Source organism: Buteo buteo, chromosome 7 (genome assembly GCF_964188355.1).
Source record: "Buteo buteo chromosome 7, bButBut1.hap1.1, whole genome shotgun sequence".
Taxonomy (NCBI): Eukaryota; Metazoa; Chordata; class Aves; order Accipitriformes; family Accipitridae; genus Buteo; species Buteo buteo.
The window spans coordinates 5,507,619-5,526,876 of NC_134177.1; the positions used below are offsets into that span (position 1 = coordinate 5,507,619).

The 19,258-nt window shown below is 41.2% G+C and overlaps 1 protein-coding gene across 1 annotated transcript in view; it reads left to right on the forward strand.

Annotated features, from left to right (window-relative positions):
* LOC142032581 (uncharacterized) overlaps positions 1 to 19,258 on the forward strand; it is a 204,933-nt gene that overhangs the window by 129,437 nt on the left and 56,238 nt on the right. The window contains exons 6-9 of the mRNA XM_075031353.1: positions 4,121 to 4,243; positions 11,017 to 11,142; positions 15,368 to 15,490; positions 18,145 to 18,267. Coding sequence (XP_074887454.1) covers positions 4,121 to 4,243; positions 11,017 to 11,142; positions 15,368 to 15,490; positions 18,145 to 18,267 — 495 coding nt within the window. The remainder of the gene's footprint in view (positions 1 to 4,120; positions 4,244 to 11,016; positions 11,143 to 15,367; positions 15,491 to 18,144; positions 18,268 to 19,258) is intronic.

Here is a 19,258-nt window from a genome sequence, read left to right on the forward strand (position 1 = left end):
TTTTTTTTTTCCTTTGTAAAAACATGATTGCAGGTTCACTAATTATCTGTGTTTAACACTGCTGTCAGTTTATTTTTAAGCAGCTGATTGATCATAGCTGTTCCTAAACTTTTTAGTAACAATATGAAAAAATCCAGTGATGTGATGACCCTGAATTCCGAACAAGCAATCACACAGCTCTGTATTTAAACAGGTTTTGGGCAGGGAAATCGAACTCTTGCCAGCGTGGCCCGTCAAATCAATTGGGGACAAACTTCCTTGAAGATTAGCAGAGCCCCCATTCAGGGGTGTGGAGGACTTTAATATCTGTAACTTCATCAGTAGGATTTGCCCTTGGAAAGGGCACAGTGCTGGCAGTGGTTGTGTATTTGTACACTGCATTTTCTTTTCCCATGTTTGGGACTTGAGATGTGCATCCTCTCGGGATGGAGGAAAGGTCAGTGTGCAGTCATGATGCACAGAGCTCAGTTCTAATGCACAGACCTCAGAAGCAAGAGGAGCTAAAAAAGGTGCATGTCATGGTGGCTAAAATAATTTACATCCTGGAAACACGTAGGATTGACTTTTAGCTTGTATGACTGACAATAAGGTCATCCCTGCCAGCTTGTTCCCAATGAAAAGTGAATAAACGGGTACACAATCCCTCTACGTCCTGGGATACGTGCTGCGTACAGACAGCATGGAAAGCAGAGACGCCTTCAGTGGGAAATCCCAATAAAATGCATCTCTGTTGAAATCTGTCACGGGTGAAGAGGAGAATATTCACGTACTGACTCTGCTCTATTCACCCAGCAGCATAATCCCCTTTGCGAGATAGCCTGGGGACAGCACACTGTTCTCATTCCGCTTCTTGCCTCTCATCTTGGCGGGTTGCTCTCCCTCTGTTTTGTGGGAATGCACGGTCTGACTTGTGATAAGCTAGTCATAAATGGCTTGAAATTCAGGTTATTCAGATAAGTGTCCTAAATTGTAGCTATAGAAAGTTGAGCACTTAGGTGTTTCAGTTTGATCTGCAGTGAAAACTAATACAAATTTAATTATAGGGTATTGTTAAACAGGTACAATCTTCCATGATCCCATAATATTCTAGAATTCCCATAGAATGACTTTATATTTCTAGAATTTTTTTATATTTTTATAACTTTGTAATTCTAGAATAATTTATATTTCTATAATTATTCCCACATAGAAAAAGAAATGGCTACTTCTATACCTGTAACAGCATAAGTTGTTGTTTTCCTGGTATGTATGTCCTTTACTAGTATAGCAATTTAAATATAAAAGTCCACACAGGTTAGAGTTTTAAAACTTTCAGGTGGAGTTCAAGCATTTAGATTAGTGTCTACTTTGCAGGCTGCTCCCTAGACAAAATAATTAAGGCATTTTTCTTCTGTAACTGGGGGCAAAGTTTCCTGGTCTTGAGACGTAGGAGACATTGAAAGGCAACTGTGCGTTGCGTTTTTCTTGATTATGTCTGTAGTACGTGACGGAATCTTTCAACATATAATCCTTAAAATATTGATCTTGCAGAGAAAGCCTGAGACTAGAAGGGATCATCTGTCACCAAACCTGCCGCTCACGTGGCATCCTGGGAAGACGGTTGTGGAGTTGTGTTGCAGGCTCGTTGATCTCGCCTCTGTTTTTTCCCCACTTGCTGCAGGGAGTCTTCGGGTGGGGTTAGGTATAGCTTATATATACAAGTATTTTAGAGTTTTTTATTTTTCATTTAATTATATTGCCTTTCAGCAATATAATTGCCTTATGGCCTTTTGGGATGTGCCAGCACAAAGGAAATGCCGTTGAAAGAAGACCTGCAGCGGGTGCTGGAGCTGCTGGGTGTGGTGTTTCCCCATAAACTAAGTCACTTCTTTAAACGTTCAAATAGAGACTAACAAATAGAGCTAACTCCAAGTGCTCATTTTTATTAGCTGGACTATTTTTTCTCCTTTTTAAGTGCTGATATCCTAACTTAAAACTGTATTTGGAGTATTAGAGAAATTCTGCAGCTGATAGTAGCCTATAAAATTAAAATATTGAAGCTCCCAGTATTTGAGTTTATTGATGTATAAATACTAGAACATGCTGTACTATATAGTTCAGCTGCTTCCTTGTTATATTTTTCTGAGACTTTTTGCTTATTTTATTTCTGTGATACTCAAGGCAAATAGTTTCCTGGTTTTGATTTCATCCTGGCATTTTTCAGCAGGCTATTTCTTAACAGTATAGAATTCAACAAGATGAGTAACATTTTGTGTTTACTGTTTACATTAAAGAAAGCAAAACTTCTGTTTAAAAAGAGTATTCCAGATGTCTCCAGGCAGTAGGAAATGTATGTAGTATACAGTCTAATACAACAGCAAATATAGCAGAAGGATTAAAAAGTGGCGCACGTTAGCAAATGGTCTGAATTTAAACACTAGTCAACACCAGGACTTCATTTTAGGTGAGTGAAATTCACATGTGAAGTATTAAAATTTAACTTTATAAATACATTTCCTTAGAACCAGGACACTGTGCATTTCCAAGTCATCTTTAAAACTTCCTTTTTCATTTAATTTTTATTAGATTTTCTAAAATGGAATAAACATAAAAGCATAAAAAAATGTAAACCATGAAAGCTAAATGCAAAGCAGATATATCAACAGCAAAAATATGAAAGCCAGACCCCTTGTTCCTCAAGCGCAATATGGGGGGGGGAATGTCTTTGTGTTGCTGTGTTCTGCTCCGCTGCTGGCTCTCTTCCCCACAGCAGCAATTGCAGACTTGCCTCTTGTTGCAGCCACTCTTATGTCTTTAAATCCCAGTCTCCTCATCCACACCCGCTCGGGTGGGTAAATCCCTTAGATGATTTGAGAACAGGATCTAAAGAGCAAGTAAATCAGTGTGAGTCTTTAATGTTGATGGGGGGTTCTTTATAGATGCCTGTTGCAGGAGGGAGGTTTGGCTGTGGCTAGAGGAGAGTGTCTTTGGTGGTCAGGATAATTTGGTACCAGCCTCGCTCCTGGGTGAGATGGAGGGAGGTGGAGTTGCCATCCCTGGGAGCTTTCCCTGTTAAGGAAAGGACGGACAAATTCTAGGCAAACATCTACCAGGTGAAATTTTGTCAGGGAGTGGACTAACTAACCCTTATTTCCAATGACTCCTGTGTTGACTTTTAAGGTAGTGGTGTCAACATGCCAATCAAATGCTATTTACAGTAGCCCAGCGTTGCTGATAAGGTGCAGAAACTGCTTATGTGGTACTTCTGGAAATTCAGTTTATGGGTCTGTTTTAAACCTTCACCTGTTTACTTAAACTGTTCTTGATCTTTTTTGTCCACCATTTTCAGATGAAACATGACAGCAGTATTCTCAAGCTGTTTTAATGCTAGTTTCCCTCTTCATTTGACTGAACGTAATCCCCTAAAATGTGAAATATGGAAAGATACCTGCTTAGGTTCAGAGAAGGTATCATCAGGAAATCCCATCATTTTTCTGGGAGGTCATCTGAGAAGTTGCTATGGAAAGTTCAGGTGAACACAAGGAAGCCCAGAGGTGTGACAAGAGTCACAGAAAACGTGGCATAAAATCATCATTCTTTTTAAATGTAATGTCTAAGCTCTCTGTGTATTCAGTGGTTGAAAATGTAATGTTGATTGAGAGCACGGGTGCTGCTCTTGCATGGCTTTTTTCCATTTACGTCAGTTGTATGTGCTTGTACCCTCAAGAGCACCTGCTAATAGGAGTACAGGCCTGATGCAAGAGGAAATCTTCATACAGCAAATTTTTATAAAAGCCAAAAGTTTGACCAGTGACACCTAGAAGCTCAGATGTGTTATCTTACCCTAATTCTTTCCCTATATTTTTCTCTTGGCCCCAAGGAAACAGCTGTGTCACAGATCACTCTAATTACAAGGGCTTCAGAAGTAGAGACTACAGAGGCAGTGCCTGCAGGAACATGGAAAAGCACCATAAAATTTCAATTTTCTTTGCTCTGTTTACAGCACAGAAATGAAGTAAACAAAAACCCAGTCTGAGTGTAATGGTTGCATTATGTATGAGCTACGTGCCATCCAGGAGAACCAGGGTATGTCTTTGCTGAGGCTGTCTTGTAATTCTCATCATCTGCTTTCCTTCTCTAGACGTGGACGAGTGTGCAGTGGTGAATGGTGGCTGCCAGCAAGGCTGCGTCAACACGCACGGCTCCTTCCACTGCCAGTGCCAGGCGGGATACAGGCTCCATGCTGATGGGCGCACTTGCATAGGTAAGTAAATATTAACAAGCACTTCACATACTTCAAGACATGGTTTTCTCTGCTAAACCTGCTTCTGTGTTAAGTGCAAAGGTTTGTAGACTTCCTCAGTCTGAGTTTTGCCTAATTCACAAAGGATGTCAGTATCCCTTCCAGTTCAAGTAGTTTGCAAGAATTCAAGTGTTTCTAAATTTGTTCTTATTTTGAGAACAAAGCAGTGATGGTGTCCCATGTTTCTATGATGCAATCTTGTGAAAATTTCTTTTGTTTTGCAGCAGGCATTAAAGAAATAAGGGGTCTTCATTTCCAGTGAAAATGCGTTTTCCAATTCAGAGCATTTTTTCTGTCTGTCACAACCCCCTCCATGTTCCAGTCATTACCTGGGCTTTTCTGCCCCCATTACTCTTTCTCTTACTTAGGCTTTTTGCCTGTTTTTTTCTGAAGAGGTGCAAGCAACAGATAGTAAATCTCCTGCCCGCAGGTATCTGGCAGAATCTGGATTTAACCTTACAGTAGGTGACCATCTCAGTCAGACTGCCCAGACTGGGATCCCATAGACTTTCCCAGGTGGTGGCATGAGCAGAGGCAGAAGGATATCTTTAACTGGGTTGAGGGGTGAGATGATGAAGTCAAAGCTCTAGAACTGTGCTACAGTGAGCAGAGCAGAAAATCCTCTTGGGAGGATCAAGAGCAGAGGCCAAATTTGTGAATTACTAAGATACATTTCAGAATATGGTGCTATGGACTGGTAGCTAGAGAGGGAGCTCTAAAAGGCTAATGAAATATTTAAGTATGCACTCAGAGGTCTTCTCTGGTTTTCAGAGAGCACATGAAGAGAAGAAGCCCTACCCTTCATCTCTTCTCTTCAGCCTTTGCTGTGTGTTGAATTTTTTTTAGGTAAAACAGTAATGCAGAATTGTTTGCTTGGGTCTGTTTTACATTTTAGTTATTAGGCACAGTGAGAAGTATGGATGGGGTGGGCTGAAAACTCTCCTCCAAGGCATATTGCATGAATGTTTAGTTTGCGCTAATCGTTTTAGCTCACGCAGGAGGTGCCAATGCATGTGAAGCTGAGAGTTTTGAGCACTTCTCCTGAGATTCTGCTCATGGTGTGGGCTGATAATTAGGGTGCTATAGATTTGCAAAACCTCCTTGTTCCCACAGCAGTCCTACGCCCTTTGATCCATTCCTTTTTCTACGTCGGTCTTTAAATGTTGCACTGCTCCTGTGCATCAGAGATACATCTTCATCCGCTGCAGTCCAGTTTGCAACATCTCCATTACAACTGATACCAAATTTCTCTTGCTTAGCCAGCAAAACCTGTGCTGTACTCCTCTGTGGCACACCCAAGCAAAAGATAACACATGAAAGCCAACAACAAAAGAAGTTGCAAACCAAACTGATTGCCTTTTTTAAATTAGTATTAAAGCTCCCATATTGAAGGTCTTCAGTTCATGAATGCTTGCTCATAGATGTGTTCCCCTTTGTGCTGACATTAAATATAGAGCATGGGCTGGCTGCAGGTCTCATCTCAGCAACTGCTCTGCTGATCTGAACGGTGCTCGCAGTTGTACTGACAGACATCTACTGTGGGTCAAAGGAATCCCATTGCAAGGAACAGGCATTATTAAACAGTAGGAAAAGGGTGGATATGATCCCAAAGGCTATACCCTGTTTTTCAGATTCGGGTGAAAAGCCACTAATTTACAGCATGGAGTTACCCTATGTACGCTCATGTAAAGGAGAGCGCTGTGGAGCTTGGCAGTTCAGCCCGTGACACAATGCCCATTTGTGTGCTTGTGGAGAGGATTAGCAGCAGTTCTGCCATTAAAAATAAACCCTGTGTTTCTTAAGTTGGACTCTGAGCCCTGAAACAAGTCATGCAGAGTTAATTCTCCGTGTTGCTAAAAATAATAATAAAAAAAAACTACTGTCCTTGTGTTGCATTTAAATCGGTACAAAAGTCAAGTTGTTGAATTCTGCAAAAAGAATTAAAATGTTCTTTCATTTGGGAAGAAGAAAAGGATGTAATTTGTTTAAATTTAAGCCTGATTTTAGGTAATATGAGAAGAACAGTCAGGTATGGTCAGACCACATCTGCAGAGTAAGTTCACTCACAGTTTGGTCATTGTCTCGTTCTTGCACAAAGTCCCTTGGTTGTGCTTAGCATCAGCCAAATATGTCATCAGTTATTTCTGGTATTATCACAGCAATAAATTTACTGATGCAACTGGAACACAAGATGTACCAGTGCTCAAGCTGCAGGAATAATATTTTTTATTTAAAGAACATACCCTTTTAGGTTTGTTGTGTTTACCACATACAGACACTTTCAGTGTTTTGGTAATTAACTGCAATTAAAAGTACAGTGAAGTCCCAATCTTTTCTTGATTATCTTAGTTACAGAAGGAAAGGGTAAGGAAACAATAGTGTGATAGAAAAAATTAATGTAAAAGTGGAGTGGTTCATAGTTAGCTAGAAACACTAGTGTTTTTCTGTGAATTAAAAGAGAGAAATTAATCTCTCTGATCAGATCTGACCAAGGAAGACCCAGAAGTGAAAAATGTGATGTCTGAGTTACGTTACTTTTACTGAATAATCTCATTTTAAGCTGTGGTGGAGAGGGAATTTATTACAAAAAAGGACTAAAGTGGCTTTGGGGATAAGAACGAGATAACTGAATGATAAACGCAAAAAGGAGATATTATGGTAATTAAATGAATTTACCTGTGTAATATGTAAAACCTTCAGTGGACATGGAATAGTAAAGTTTTCTCATGGCACAAATAATCAGGAAGCTCAGTCTGGAGTTGTCCTAGCTATGAACGTTATCAGAAAGCAAGTTTTCATTTCACAAATGTAAGTATTCACAAGAAGTTATTAAAAATACTTAATACAATGTTCAGTTCTGTTTGCAATATCTCAGAAATTATCGAGGAGAAACAGAAATAAATCCTAAGATGAGAGACAGGAGGAAGTTTCAGAGAGAACTGCTATCATGATAATGGATATACACAATACTGAGCTGAGGATATTGAGTTCTGTTTCAGCTGTTTGGACAAGACACCAAAATAAATGGATATAATAAGCTTTCATGCATTGGAGCACAAGACAGTTACTAATCAATGAGGACAGAGAGAAGCATTTCCTATAAACTGGTAATCCACAAGTACCTAGCATTGGGATTTGGGCACTAACTGCTTCCGCTGATCGTTGAGGATGGAGAGTTTGCCTCTTCTGCTACATCGGTTTATACAGTCAGTTTTGAGCACTCATCCAATCAAGAAGTAAACCCAATATTGCACCTCTCTTTTGACCTAGTGCATCTAAGCAGCAGATGTAGCGTTTCAAATAGGCCTTGCATTAGTAATAATATTTCTTTTGTGGGTACGTCAGAGGATGCAACAATCTCTCCCACATACTACAAATAAAAGGGTTTACATTCTGGAAATGAGGTGTTTGTGGAAGGTGATTAACTTGGCTGCAGAAATAAGAAAATCCCTTTAGACAGGCTTTATCAGATGAACCCAGCCCGGGTTTCTGTTATGTTCATTCTTTCCACGTCTTTCTTTTTGGCAACTCTATGTTTCTGGGAGCCAAAGTGCCAAAATGACTTGAGGGGAAGCAGATTTTGCAGCCTAGATGGCTTGGAAGTCTCCCATACATAAGGAAGTGGATCTATCTTCTTATAAGATATTCAGCCTACATCTGAAGAGTCAAAAACCGGGGATAAGCTACTTTCTCGTGCGATTGCATGGAAGATTACTGAATGTCTGTCACAAGGTCTTTCCAGCGAGTCCAGTTCTCTTACCACGTCATCACAGTGTGTTTGGGATCTGACTAACTGCTGGTGGTCCATCCCTCCACTGCTAGTATGAGCCTCAAAATAGAATGGTTTGAAGAAATCTGTTTGTTGTTTGTCTTTCCTCCTGCTCTCATTAGAAACTTCTTGTACTCAAAGGCAAACAACTTTTAAAATGGCTTGCTTTCTTCAGTGATAACTAGTGTGTGAAAGTAAAATACTTTCTTCTTGAATCTTTTGATGATTCCCAATACTTTCTGCCATGCCAGAATCTCATCTTTTTCAATGCTCCTTTTCTTTCTTAGCTTTTTGGTCCCACAAATTTTGCTCAACATTGAATTCATCTTTAGATATACGTGCCAGACTGAACATTCACTACAAGTTAGGTAATTAGAGTAACCAAAGGTAACACTGTCCAATTTTGGTTTGTTTTGTTTTTAAAGCCTTGATTGTGTCAATATAAAGAATTTAACTTCATTAGAGTTTAACCAACTGATGTCTGGAAAGCAGAAACCCCGGTAGAGAATATGTTTATTGTAGTATCAGGCTGTGTTTTTGGATTGATGCAAATTCATTGTCTTCACTGGAATTTATTCTTGTTTGAACTCCTAGAAGTGAAAGCAGAGCACAGTCTTTAGACCCCGATTCATCTCTGGTGCCAGCTGTTATCTTTGAAGTCTGCCTTATGTAGAAAAGCTGTTGAGGTGCAGGTTTTTATGGAGACTTTCACACACTAAGGCTCTTAATAGAGGAAGTAACAAAGAAAATATCTCTACAAATCTATCATCAGTTTTTCCACATAAGTAAAAGCACAGTATGTCTGACATTAGGTTTCTTGTCATTGATAAGGTGATGGAAAACATACGTTTGAAGAGACTGCGTGTTCTAACCCCATGGTTGCTACGTACACATCTAACTATGGCTTCATACTCAGGGTTTTTTTGTGCAAATATGACCATTATTATAAAAAAATAATGGGTTGAGAAATGTATATTTCTCAGATCCTTGTCTTTCCCTCATGTTGCCTCCCACCACCATCCCCCTTCCCGCGCTGCGGCTTCCTTCCCTCAGCATCGCCAGGCGTTACCCCCAGCCTCTCGGGCAAAGGGCCAGGGCCGGTCCCGTACCGCTGTGCCTGTCAGGACTCTGCAGCAAGGCTGGTTTTCTACCAAACTTTTCAAGAGTAAAATCTTTGAAAGCGGAGGGCGTGCTGTATTTTTGCCTGAACCCCATGCACGTGCTCAGACCTCCAGCCGTAAGCCCCTTTACAAGAGGTGCAGTTGGACTCGTGATGTGCCAAGTCTCCCTTTTTCTGATCAAAGATGCGTTGCCGGCACCTGGCAGCACGAGTCCGATTCATCCTGTTCCTTCCCCGGCAGCTCTTCTGACATTCAGTCTGACACCTCCTCTCACTTAGCCTGCACGATGCCTCAGCAGCAGGCGTGACAGAGCTGGCCGTGGCTGCTCAGGAGTAATTCCTCGCTCCCCGGCCACTGGCAGAGCCCCACCGGTGCAAGCTCTTGACACGGGAGTTCACGCCTGTCCCCTTCTATCTTCGAAACATCCAAAATTCTCAGTATGGCAGGTTGCTTCTTATCTCCCCTTACATCCAGATTGGCTTATGCCCAGCAAAGGAGGGAGAAAATGGTGCTTTTAAAAATCAAGATGTATATTCTGTCGCTTGGAGCCGATCTAAGGCGTTTTTCATCTTCTGAAATATTTTCATCTTATTTGAATATTCTTGCTGAAAAACAGGTCTTTGGATACAAATGTGCAGCAAGCGAGGAAGCTTTGGGTGTATCGGGTCTGCCATCTCCCGTGTAGATATCGAGCTGCTTTCAAGTTACCTCGCTAACTGGGCAGGAGGTTTGCAGACAGAGGTGGAGATCAGAAGCCAGGGTCAGGTCCAGTGTGCAGCGAGGTGTCTCCTGGCTACTGCTGTGTATGCAGCCATGATAATGTAAAAACTGGCTTTTCTTTTTGTCTTTTCAGCACATATTTGACTGCACAAACTAAGTATTTGCTAATGGGTAGCGTAGGGTGAAGTGCATCCTACAGCAGCTTTTGTGGCTAATGTTTTCTTAATGTCTATTACAGATAAATGAATTAATATGAATATTCCTAAAATAAATATCAAAGCTTGTTGCTTACTTCGCTGGATCCAGAGTTTCCTGCCTTCCATGAAGGACCAAATAGTCTTCCCAGCTACTCATGGAGAACATAATACATCCCTGCTGTTAAAATATATATAGATGCAGTCATGCACACGCTCACACTTACATACGTACAGCACAATAACAGGTTCAAATGATCTATCTTATTTTTATATGCAGTGTGTGAATAGCTGTGGGTGTGTGTTAACGTATTTTGGCAGGAGGAGAAATGTTTCTCCAGAGGCCAGGGATTTATGTTGAACAAAAAAGAATATTAATTTGTCTGGGTAAAAGAAGAAACATCTTTAGAGATGTACTAAAGAGCCTCTTGTTCTTTGTGGTTTACTTTGTAAGTCTGTCCTGTGGAGCTTGTGACTCCTGTCATTTGCAGCTTCCTTTGCATGAGGCTGAGGAAATCAGCCTGAAAGACAAATATTATTATTTTTTTTTAATAGCAGGGACAGAAAAAAAACCAACAGTGGGCAAGTGCCAGTAGGGCCGCTCTTTTTTTTCCCCTCCTTACCTCAGTGGATTCTCGAGTGCTTTGCTGCTGTCAGATCAAAGGGTGGCTGTACTTCAGTCAGCATTGCAGCTCTTAGATCTCACCTGCCTCTCGCTGGAATCAAGGGCTTTCGCCGACGTGGGACGCTGTGTCAAACAAGCACCATGAATACAGGGGGGAGTAATCACGCAGAGAATGGGGACAGGTGCATTTATGAAAGCTGTTTGGCAAGGTTTGAGGGTTTTTTACTGTCATTTATGTATTTAAAATAGGAAATTAGTTTCTTGTGTTGTTGACGTGCATTCCTTCAATGCTTTCTTGGCTCCAGCCATCAATTCCTGCAGCGTTAACAGGGGGGGCTGCGAGCAGGAATGCGTTCAGCTCGGTGAAGACCGCTACAAGTGCCAGTGCCAGCCGGGCTACCAGCTGAAGAGGGATGCCAAATCCTGTGAAGGTAAGTCCTGAGCTACCTGCCAGGAGACACGCATTAAAGGCAATTTAAAAGCCCCCAGGATAGTGCTTCGGGTCCCTGTATTCATTCATGTTTCACCCTGCTTGCCAAAGCAGCTTTAGGAATCGCTTATTAACAGGATGAAAATGACACGTGTTTGAGGTGTGAAGTTCACGTTGGTTCACAACTTCGAACAAGATTTTGGCCTCACAGACCTCTGGCTGTTTGTTGCACACTGACGATGATGGTAGAGGTTAGGAACTTAATCGTGGTTTAATTCTAACATTTTTATTACTCATCATATTGTATATAGACTTGGCCTGTATACCATGCTTTATTCTACATGAAGACTTTTTTTTATCTGCTTTTGGCTTATGTTGCTCCTAATCGCAGTCTGATTCATTCATCCTCCTCTTCAGGTTCCTAAGCAAACACTCTCACAAGCAGAACAGGAACGCTACCTTTGGGTTTGATTGTTGGGTTTTTTTCTCGTATATCTTAGCATATTCATCAGTTTTTAAGGCACCCCCCCCCTCTTCCCCAACACAAGCGCACACACATGGTACCCTTGAATATGCCAGAGACAGATAGGGCCAAATTTATGGATTTATTGCGCTAAAATTCCTGTCACAAAACCGTTTCCATATGGCTCCTCTTCTGCTCGGAGATTTTATATGCTGTGTATAAAGTGTAAGTAAATCCTGCTGTTCAGCTCGCTTCCAACTCATGCTGTGTGCAACGAGCGCTTGGCCTTCGGTTTTGGCCTCCCCGATCCTGCCCTCGGCAGAGACTGCACACACACTGTGCTTCAGCGAGCACCCGCAGCCAGCTCGCCTCTCCTCCGTCTCTCACGGGGTGGCCGCGTTTTGTCCCCGAGATTGTCAGAAAGAGCCAGAAAAGGAGAGCCGTAGTGGGGACAGGACATCAGAGGCCTTCCTTCCCTCTTCTCCAGCCTGTTTCCAAACCTCTCGTGGCTCTTCCGCTGCCTCTGGCGCTCGAGATGTCCTTGGCCAAGCCAGCTGGGCGTGCGGAGCCCTGCATAAAACTTTTTGGTGTTTTTTACGGTGGTGTGGTGAGACAGAGGTTGGATCGGCAGGGTCTGACTGTGGCAATGTCCGAGGGGGTGGGAGTTGTCCCTTGGGCGGTCATGGAGCGGTTCAAACCTCCACGTGCCACTTCGTGCTCTGTCTCAGCCACCAACCACTGGTTCAGCTCAGCAGCAAAACGAGCAGGCTCACTCCCCTAATTGGTGAGGTTTTGCCACTGCACTGGCAGCTGTGGCCGTTTGCTCCCTCACATTGTGGAGCTGATGAGGGTCAGCCACCCACCGAAGGCAGCAGTTCATCACCAGCTGGTAATTACTGAACAGTGGAGAAGGGGCAAGGTCAGCTTTGTCTGCGGGTCAGACCTTATCTGGAGTTTGCTTGTATGTCTGGTTACCTCTGTTTAGGGTAGTGTAAATCAAAATATAATAGCGCAACCCCTGCAGGAGGACAGCTGTGGTCAGAGGAAGGAGAATCTGTCTCGCAAGGGGAGCTCAACTGGCAAAATGAAGACTGAGTAGGATGTTTTTCTCCCATAAATACCTTAGTGAATAAACACCTGGGAGAGAAAAGTGCTAGTTAAGCTGATGGACAAAATTTTTACAGGAACAAATGAGGATAAAGTGGCCATGAATACATTTGGGTTGGCAATTAGAGATGTTTTACATAGAAGAGGTGGGAGGAGGTGAGCCTGGCTGCTTTTAATTTCCAACCAGAAAGGATGGTTGCTGTAGTGCTAGTTTGGATGGAGAAATGACAGCATCACGAGGGTATTTACTACAGCAGGCGTAGCTGGGCTGCAGGTGTGGAGTCATCCTCGCTGACTCCTTGGGAGCTAATGCTGCACCCTGTAGCCCTGAAAGGCCATACAGAAACACCCAAGGTGGTGCAGCCTTCAGCATGGAGGCAAACCGATGGGATGGAGAGGTGTAGCACCAGATGAAGTGGTGGAATAGCTGTGCTGGGGGTGAGACATGTATGGATGTGGTCAGCAGTGGCTGTGATACTTGTAAGAGGATGGGCTATACAGGACGTGTGCTGGAGTAAATTCTTCGTTGGGTTACCCAGGGTCAGCAAGAACAAATATCAAGCCACTTTGAGTTTCCTTTCTAGAATTCAATGCTATTTCCACCCTTAGCCTTCCCTGCCACGAGAAGGAAACTTTACTCATTACTGCTTCGTATTTTCTCCAGTGTAAAGTCCTGATTGCCATGAGCAAGAAAATTAACTCAATAAGGCCCAGTTCTCTTTCTTTAGGTGCTCTGGAGGTTGTGATAGATAGGACTGGAGACCCTGTTCTTTACAACCTTGCAGTGAAGGTCTGGAAGGTCCACAGCACATGCAGAGCCCGTACTCACTCACACTACTGTACTGTAATCATTCTCTAATTAAAGCTTTAAATTCTTGGAAAACCTTTATAATGTGCAGGTTTAACAGATGCTGTTTGATAGTAATTTCATTTAATTTAAACAAATAGAAAAAGAAGCTGCAAATAACTCAATATTTTGTATCGGCAAGGAGTGAGTTCTTGCTTGAAGCTAAATCCTTTGTAGACTGCAAATTGTCAAACTGCAGAGCCAAGTTGTCAGCCTTGAAAGTAGCATGAAGTGGTGCTGTCTTTTGGAAACCTATTTGCAACCTATCGTGTTGGAAGTCCAACAGAAAATTTCAGTTCTACATCCTTAACAGCGATTTTTTTATTTATTTTTTTTTTTTAAATACTGTCAAGTCAAACTCTCAGCCTGCTGACTTGAACGCTTATGTTCCTAAGATGGCAGGAGGTGAAACGAGGGAATTTGAAGGTGTTCTGGGGCAACATCCTCTTTTGCCAAATGGCAGCAGAAAATGCCACTGGCTACATAGAAAAGTGAAAATTGGAGAAAGTGGAAAAACCCACCCCATATTTACATTTATCTATATAAAATAGAGGTCTTTCTCTCCTATTCCCTTCTCCTGCATAACTATACATATGTATGTGGTTAGCAACTGGAAGAGTAAAGCAGCAAGATCTAGAGAAAAGTACCTTCAACCCTTCCCCAGGGTTACTGAAACCCTGACTCCACTGCCAGTGCTGTTGAACTGATGTTGACTTTCTTCCTGGTGCCCTGATAGAAGTTGCCTTGTACAGACCTTGAGATGGTCAGTGAAGGACATGTCGGGCTGGAGGCGAGTGAGGAGTACTGGTCAAATGTCTCAAATTGGACAGTAATTAGTAACACCCTAATACTGAATTAGAGCTTGAATTGTAAGGAAAGAGGCTTAACTTTTAAAAAGCTTTATTTGAAACTAAGCAAAACTTCAGAGGACACATTTTCAAAGGTGTCTTCCAAATTGGCCTATGTAATGTTATTCACCAGCATGTTAGTGTAACTAGTATTCTAAACTGAAACCTCAACCTTGGGCAGAATACCAGATACTGATATGAAAACTCTGGCTCTTAACTCAAATCAGACCTGTCCCAAACAGTCCCGGTAGGTCTATTTTTGTGTGTGCAAAGTTTTTATTTGGGCAAATATATCAGTACACTTCCAGCAGGTATGTATTCCTGAAATAAACCCATAAAACACAGTGAAATCTTTGAGGTGGAGACTTCTGCAGACACTTTATAAATAGTGTTTCTAAGTACTTGCCACTTAGAACAGCTTATCCTTGAAATAGTATGTTTTTGTTCAAGTAAAGAAAAAACTCTGGATGTACAACATGAGCAGAGTATGTTTTTATACTGAAGGAGGCCTTCTGGGGATCTTCAGCATTTATTTCCTCTAGAGACTTTTAAATACATATTGTTCCGTGATGAACTCCACCATTGTATATGTTTATGGGTTCACACATATTGGAGTGCTAATTGCTATTGTTTAGCGCGACTCTTGATATCTGCTCAGTTACAGCAAAATAAGAATAAAATGTGCTTTTCCTGTCCTACTTCCAAAGTGTAATATGAGCCCAGTTTCCTGCTGTTTAAAGCATCATTGCTGCTCTATGAAAAATGCTGTCCAGCAACAGAGAAAATAGCGTACAGAAAAACAACGGCTTTACTATACACCAATTTCTGTCAAATATTTTTTTTCCATGTAATCTCTTACAGCTACAGTAATCTTCGTTGTTAGTTGTAACGATGGCAGGTAAGACCATTTTCAGACAAAAAAGTGACCTTTAAGTTGACAGTGTGCTCTAATTGGTTTCAGTGATAGACCCCTGCACAAGTGGGAATGGAGGATGCTCACAAATCTGTCAGAATGAGAGAGGAATTGCAAAATGCGAGTGTCATCCAGGGCATTATCTTTCTGCAGACAAAAAGTCCTGTTTAGGTAAGAAGCTATGGACTATTTATTGGGAAGAAAGATATTAAGCAGCACTCTGGCTTACTGAGCTTTGAATGGAAAGGAATACATTATACAGATATATGTATGCGTTTTGGAACAGTGTTTCTCTCTGTGATATTTATGTTAGCCAATAGTCTTGAAGGACCATTTTAGTAATGAAAATTGCTCTGTGATCTCTTAAATCATGCTTTGTAACAACTGGATTTGTAGATGCCATAGTGTTATTCTTGTAGGGTCCCTTTAAAATAATGCCCCAGATACAGCTCCTGGAAAATTGGTTCAAGTAACACTCTGAACCAGGTCACTGAAAACCTATTTAGAATTCAAAGGGCTTTTTAGCTGGAGAACTGTTTCCATATTAATAGAGAAACTACTGTGAAGGAAGAAATCACGAAGTGTAAGATTTCCAAAGAGAGGAGCTTAAAAAGTTGAATCCCAAAGTCCTGTATTTAGTCTGGGATTTTCAAAAGGTTCTAAAGCGTTTCTGACCAGAAATGTGGGGGAATTAGAGATCAAAATACCTGCTTTTCTCTTTCAATATGATGCTTGGAAGCTAGATAGTTTATCAGTTCTACGAAGTAAAAAGCACTTGTGGACTTTATGGGGCACAGATTTTTAACAGCCTTGTCAGGATCAGGGTACGTATTCAGACACTAATTTTAAACTCCTTTTGAAAACTTGGCCAAAATTTTGCCAATATTTAAATTGTTGTCTTATGTATAGAGGGTGCTGGGTGCTTTGCAAAATACTTACTTCCTACCCTGAGTATTTTGCTCAGTTGCCTGTAAGCCCTTCTGTGAGTAGGGGCTCACCTCAATGATTCCCCTCTCTTACTGGGATTACTCATGAGTAAGGTTACTGAAAAAGCAAAGTATTTTGAAGTAACGTAGACACTTCACTGATGATTAATGGATGGAAACAGCAGTGGGTTTAATACTAAGGCCAGCATGTTACTCGTTTTATCTTGGATACACGTTGACAGTTCTGTTAATTTATGTATAAACTAAAACAGTAGGTAACTTGCAATGTTATATACTAGAACAAATTCTCTTCCTGACCTCATGCAAACAGTCTTTTGAATCATTAAGCATCATGTCTTACCATGGATATACAATTATTGTTTTTTCTCCTAGAAAATATTCAACGTCTTTTGCAAAATTCAAACTGGTATTTGGAAACTGAGCTAGAAGGAGACACAGGACAACTAAAGTGTCATACTTCAGCTACTAAGTGTATTTACAAGATACGGAGAAACATGTGCAGGATGGTGGCTGGGGTTCAGTTTTCCAACTTTTTATTTTTCTCTTTGAAAAAGCAGAAAAAGAGAAAAGAACATTTACAGCATTTGCCAACATGCTCTACTTGCAAAGTGACAATTAATTACAGAAAAAGGAGAAATAACCCATTTTATTCTAAACAGCAGCTACTCACATTGCTGCTTCAGAGAAGCTGTCATTTATCCTGAAATTTTCATGAGTCGGTGTGTGGTGTTTGCACTGCCTGGGGCCTCTTTTTGCAAGTAGGCTGATTGCATTCGTAAAGCTACTTGTCTTCAAGTACAAGGGGCCATGAGTACAGCACTGGTTACAGCACATATGGAGGAAAAAACCTGTTAGAAAGTGGTTTGCTGTGGTAAAAGGTGAGGTGCTGCACACCGGACTGTTCTCCTGTGTGTGAGAGACTGACCCAGGATCATTGCAATGAATAATCTGTAATTTGCAAGCAAAACATCAGAACAAAAAAAGGAGCAGGAGGTCGGTTAGGGGTTTGTCATGTGTAAGATAATGCCAGTCTTTGCAAGGAGGCTGGTGTTTTCTGCAGCCATACTCCACAGCAGCAGTATTTTGTGTAAGCTTTTGTTGGTCTTTTTTTTTTTTTCCTCCCAATTGTTATTCCTTAAAAATGTTTTCATGCTTTTCCACTAAGTTTTTAGGAAGATGGATGCCTTTGGTGACATTAAACTCCAAAATACAGACTAGCGAGTGTAAAGCTGAGGAACAGACTGCTTGACAGGGGACTGGGTGAAGAACAGTCTCCCCACCTACAGCTCTTCACCTTTTTTCTTTTCCTATGGGTGGGGTAAAACACCTCTGATTAGAGTAGGTGCCTGCTGGACTTCTGTAGAAGTAGGTGCAGGATTCAGGGATATGACAGAGAAGATCTGTCTCCGTCATACCTGCTGAGACCCAGCCAGCATTTAATCCAAATCATTTGACATTCAGAAAATAATCAGCTATTTCCTGCTTCATTAAATTAAATATAATGGCATTGAGGACCTAGTGATAATTTTAGGGTACTGGAAGATAGGACTTTTTTCTGAGTTCTTCATGTGGCTTCTTTTGCCATTGCTCTTGTTACAGGAATAATAAACAAACTGCTTTGGCTGATACTGTAAATATAATGTTTGGTATTATAAATATTCACGTTGAGAGGTTCAAGGTCAACAGTGTTTAGAAAGAAAAGATTATTTGGGAGAATAATGCTGTGGGTTCAGCATTCCTGGATTCATCAGATGCTGTAATTTGTACACTAACATCAGGATGCTCTTTTCAGTGGACACAGCCATGTGCATGTAGAGCAGTATTATTTTTTATTTTAATATCCAAATGAATGTCTCTGCCTTTCTCTCTGCTTCATAGACATTGATGAGTGTGCAGAAGGGAGAGCCAGGTGTGCTCATCGTTGTGTGAACACTCTGGGATCCTTCACCTGTGTCTGTAATCCCGGCTTCGAGCTGGGGGCTGATGGAAAGCAGTGCTACCGTAAGTGACGCTTTTAAAGCTATGCATTTCAGGCTATCTTATCTGCAAACTGCTATGCTTCATTTCTAATTCAGTTGGATTAGCACTCCCAGCAAAATAAATGTATGCAAAAGCTCAAGCTTAATACTATTTTCTTCATCTTCTGCTACTGCTGGTTTTGCAGGTTGATACATTCCTAAGCCTGTGTTCACAGACCTTAATTACTGCATTTCAAAGAGCAAATAGCCCTGTTGGTTTATCTTCAGAGTCTGGCAAATTCTATTGCAGAGTGACCAAAATATTGCTATTCTATGAAATGTATTCATTCCTGCTCTCCTCCTCCCAGTTTTTTTTATATGCTGGATCTGATGCAAAAGAAAACCAATGTGATGTTCTGCTCTTGTCTTTATCTGTCTAGGTTTATTTATGTTTCTCCTGACATTATTGATACTGTTAAGTAGATGCTCTAAAAAAAAAAAAGGAAAGGGGAAAAAAGCAAGATTGGGGATGACAAAAATATTTGAACAACTAAAATTTCCCAAACTAAACTGATGCTGAGCCCTGTTGTCTTCCCTCACATACTTACTTCTTGCCAGTGGGGTTTCTTAATCAATGCTACTTTTCTTGAGAAGGGGGCTGACTCCCAGCACTGTTAGTTGGTAGGTGATCCCTGGGCTGTCCTTGAGGGCAAATTTAGATTAATAAAGGAGGTGATGTGGAAGAGTTGGTGTTATTATGGACCTAACATAAGCTCACTGGAATGCAGACAAAAGCATGACCTGTTTCAGCAAAGAGGTGGGCAAAGATCATTCAATCTAATAATACTGTGCAAGAACTTTCAGCAGAATTTCCTTAGGAAAATACAGAGCATGCCAGAGAATGAATGCTTTCTTTAAGAATGTGTGTGTAAGAAATACTTAATAAGGATGAAAATCAGTTTCAAAGCATTAACATACATTAAAAACAAAACCCAATCATGTGCAAGACATTCTGGAGAATTATTTCATAGGTG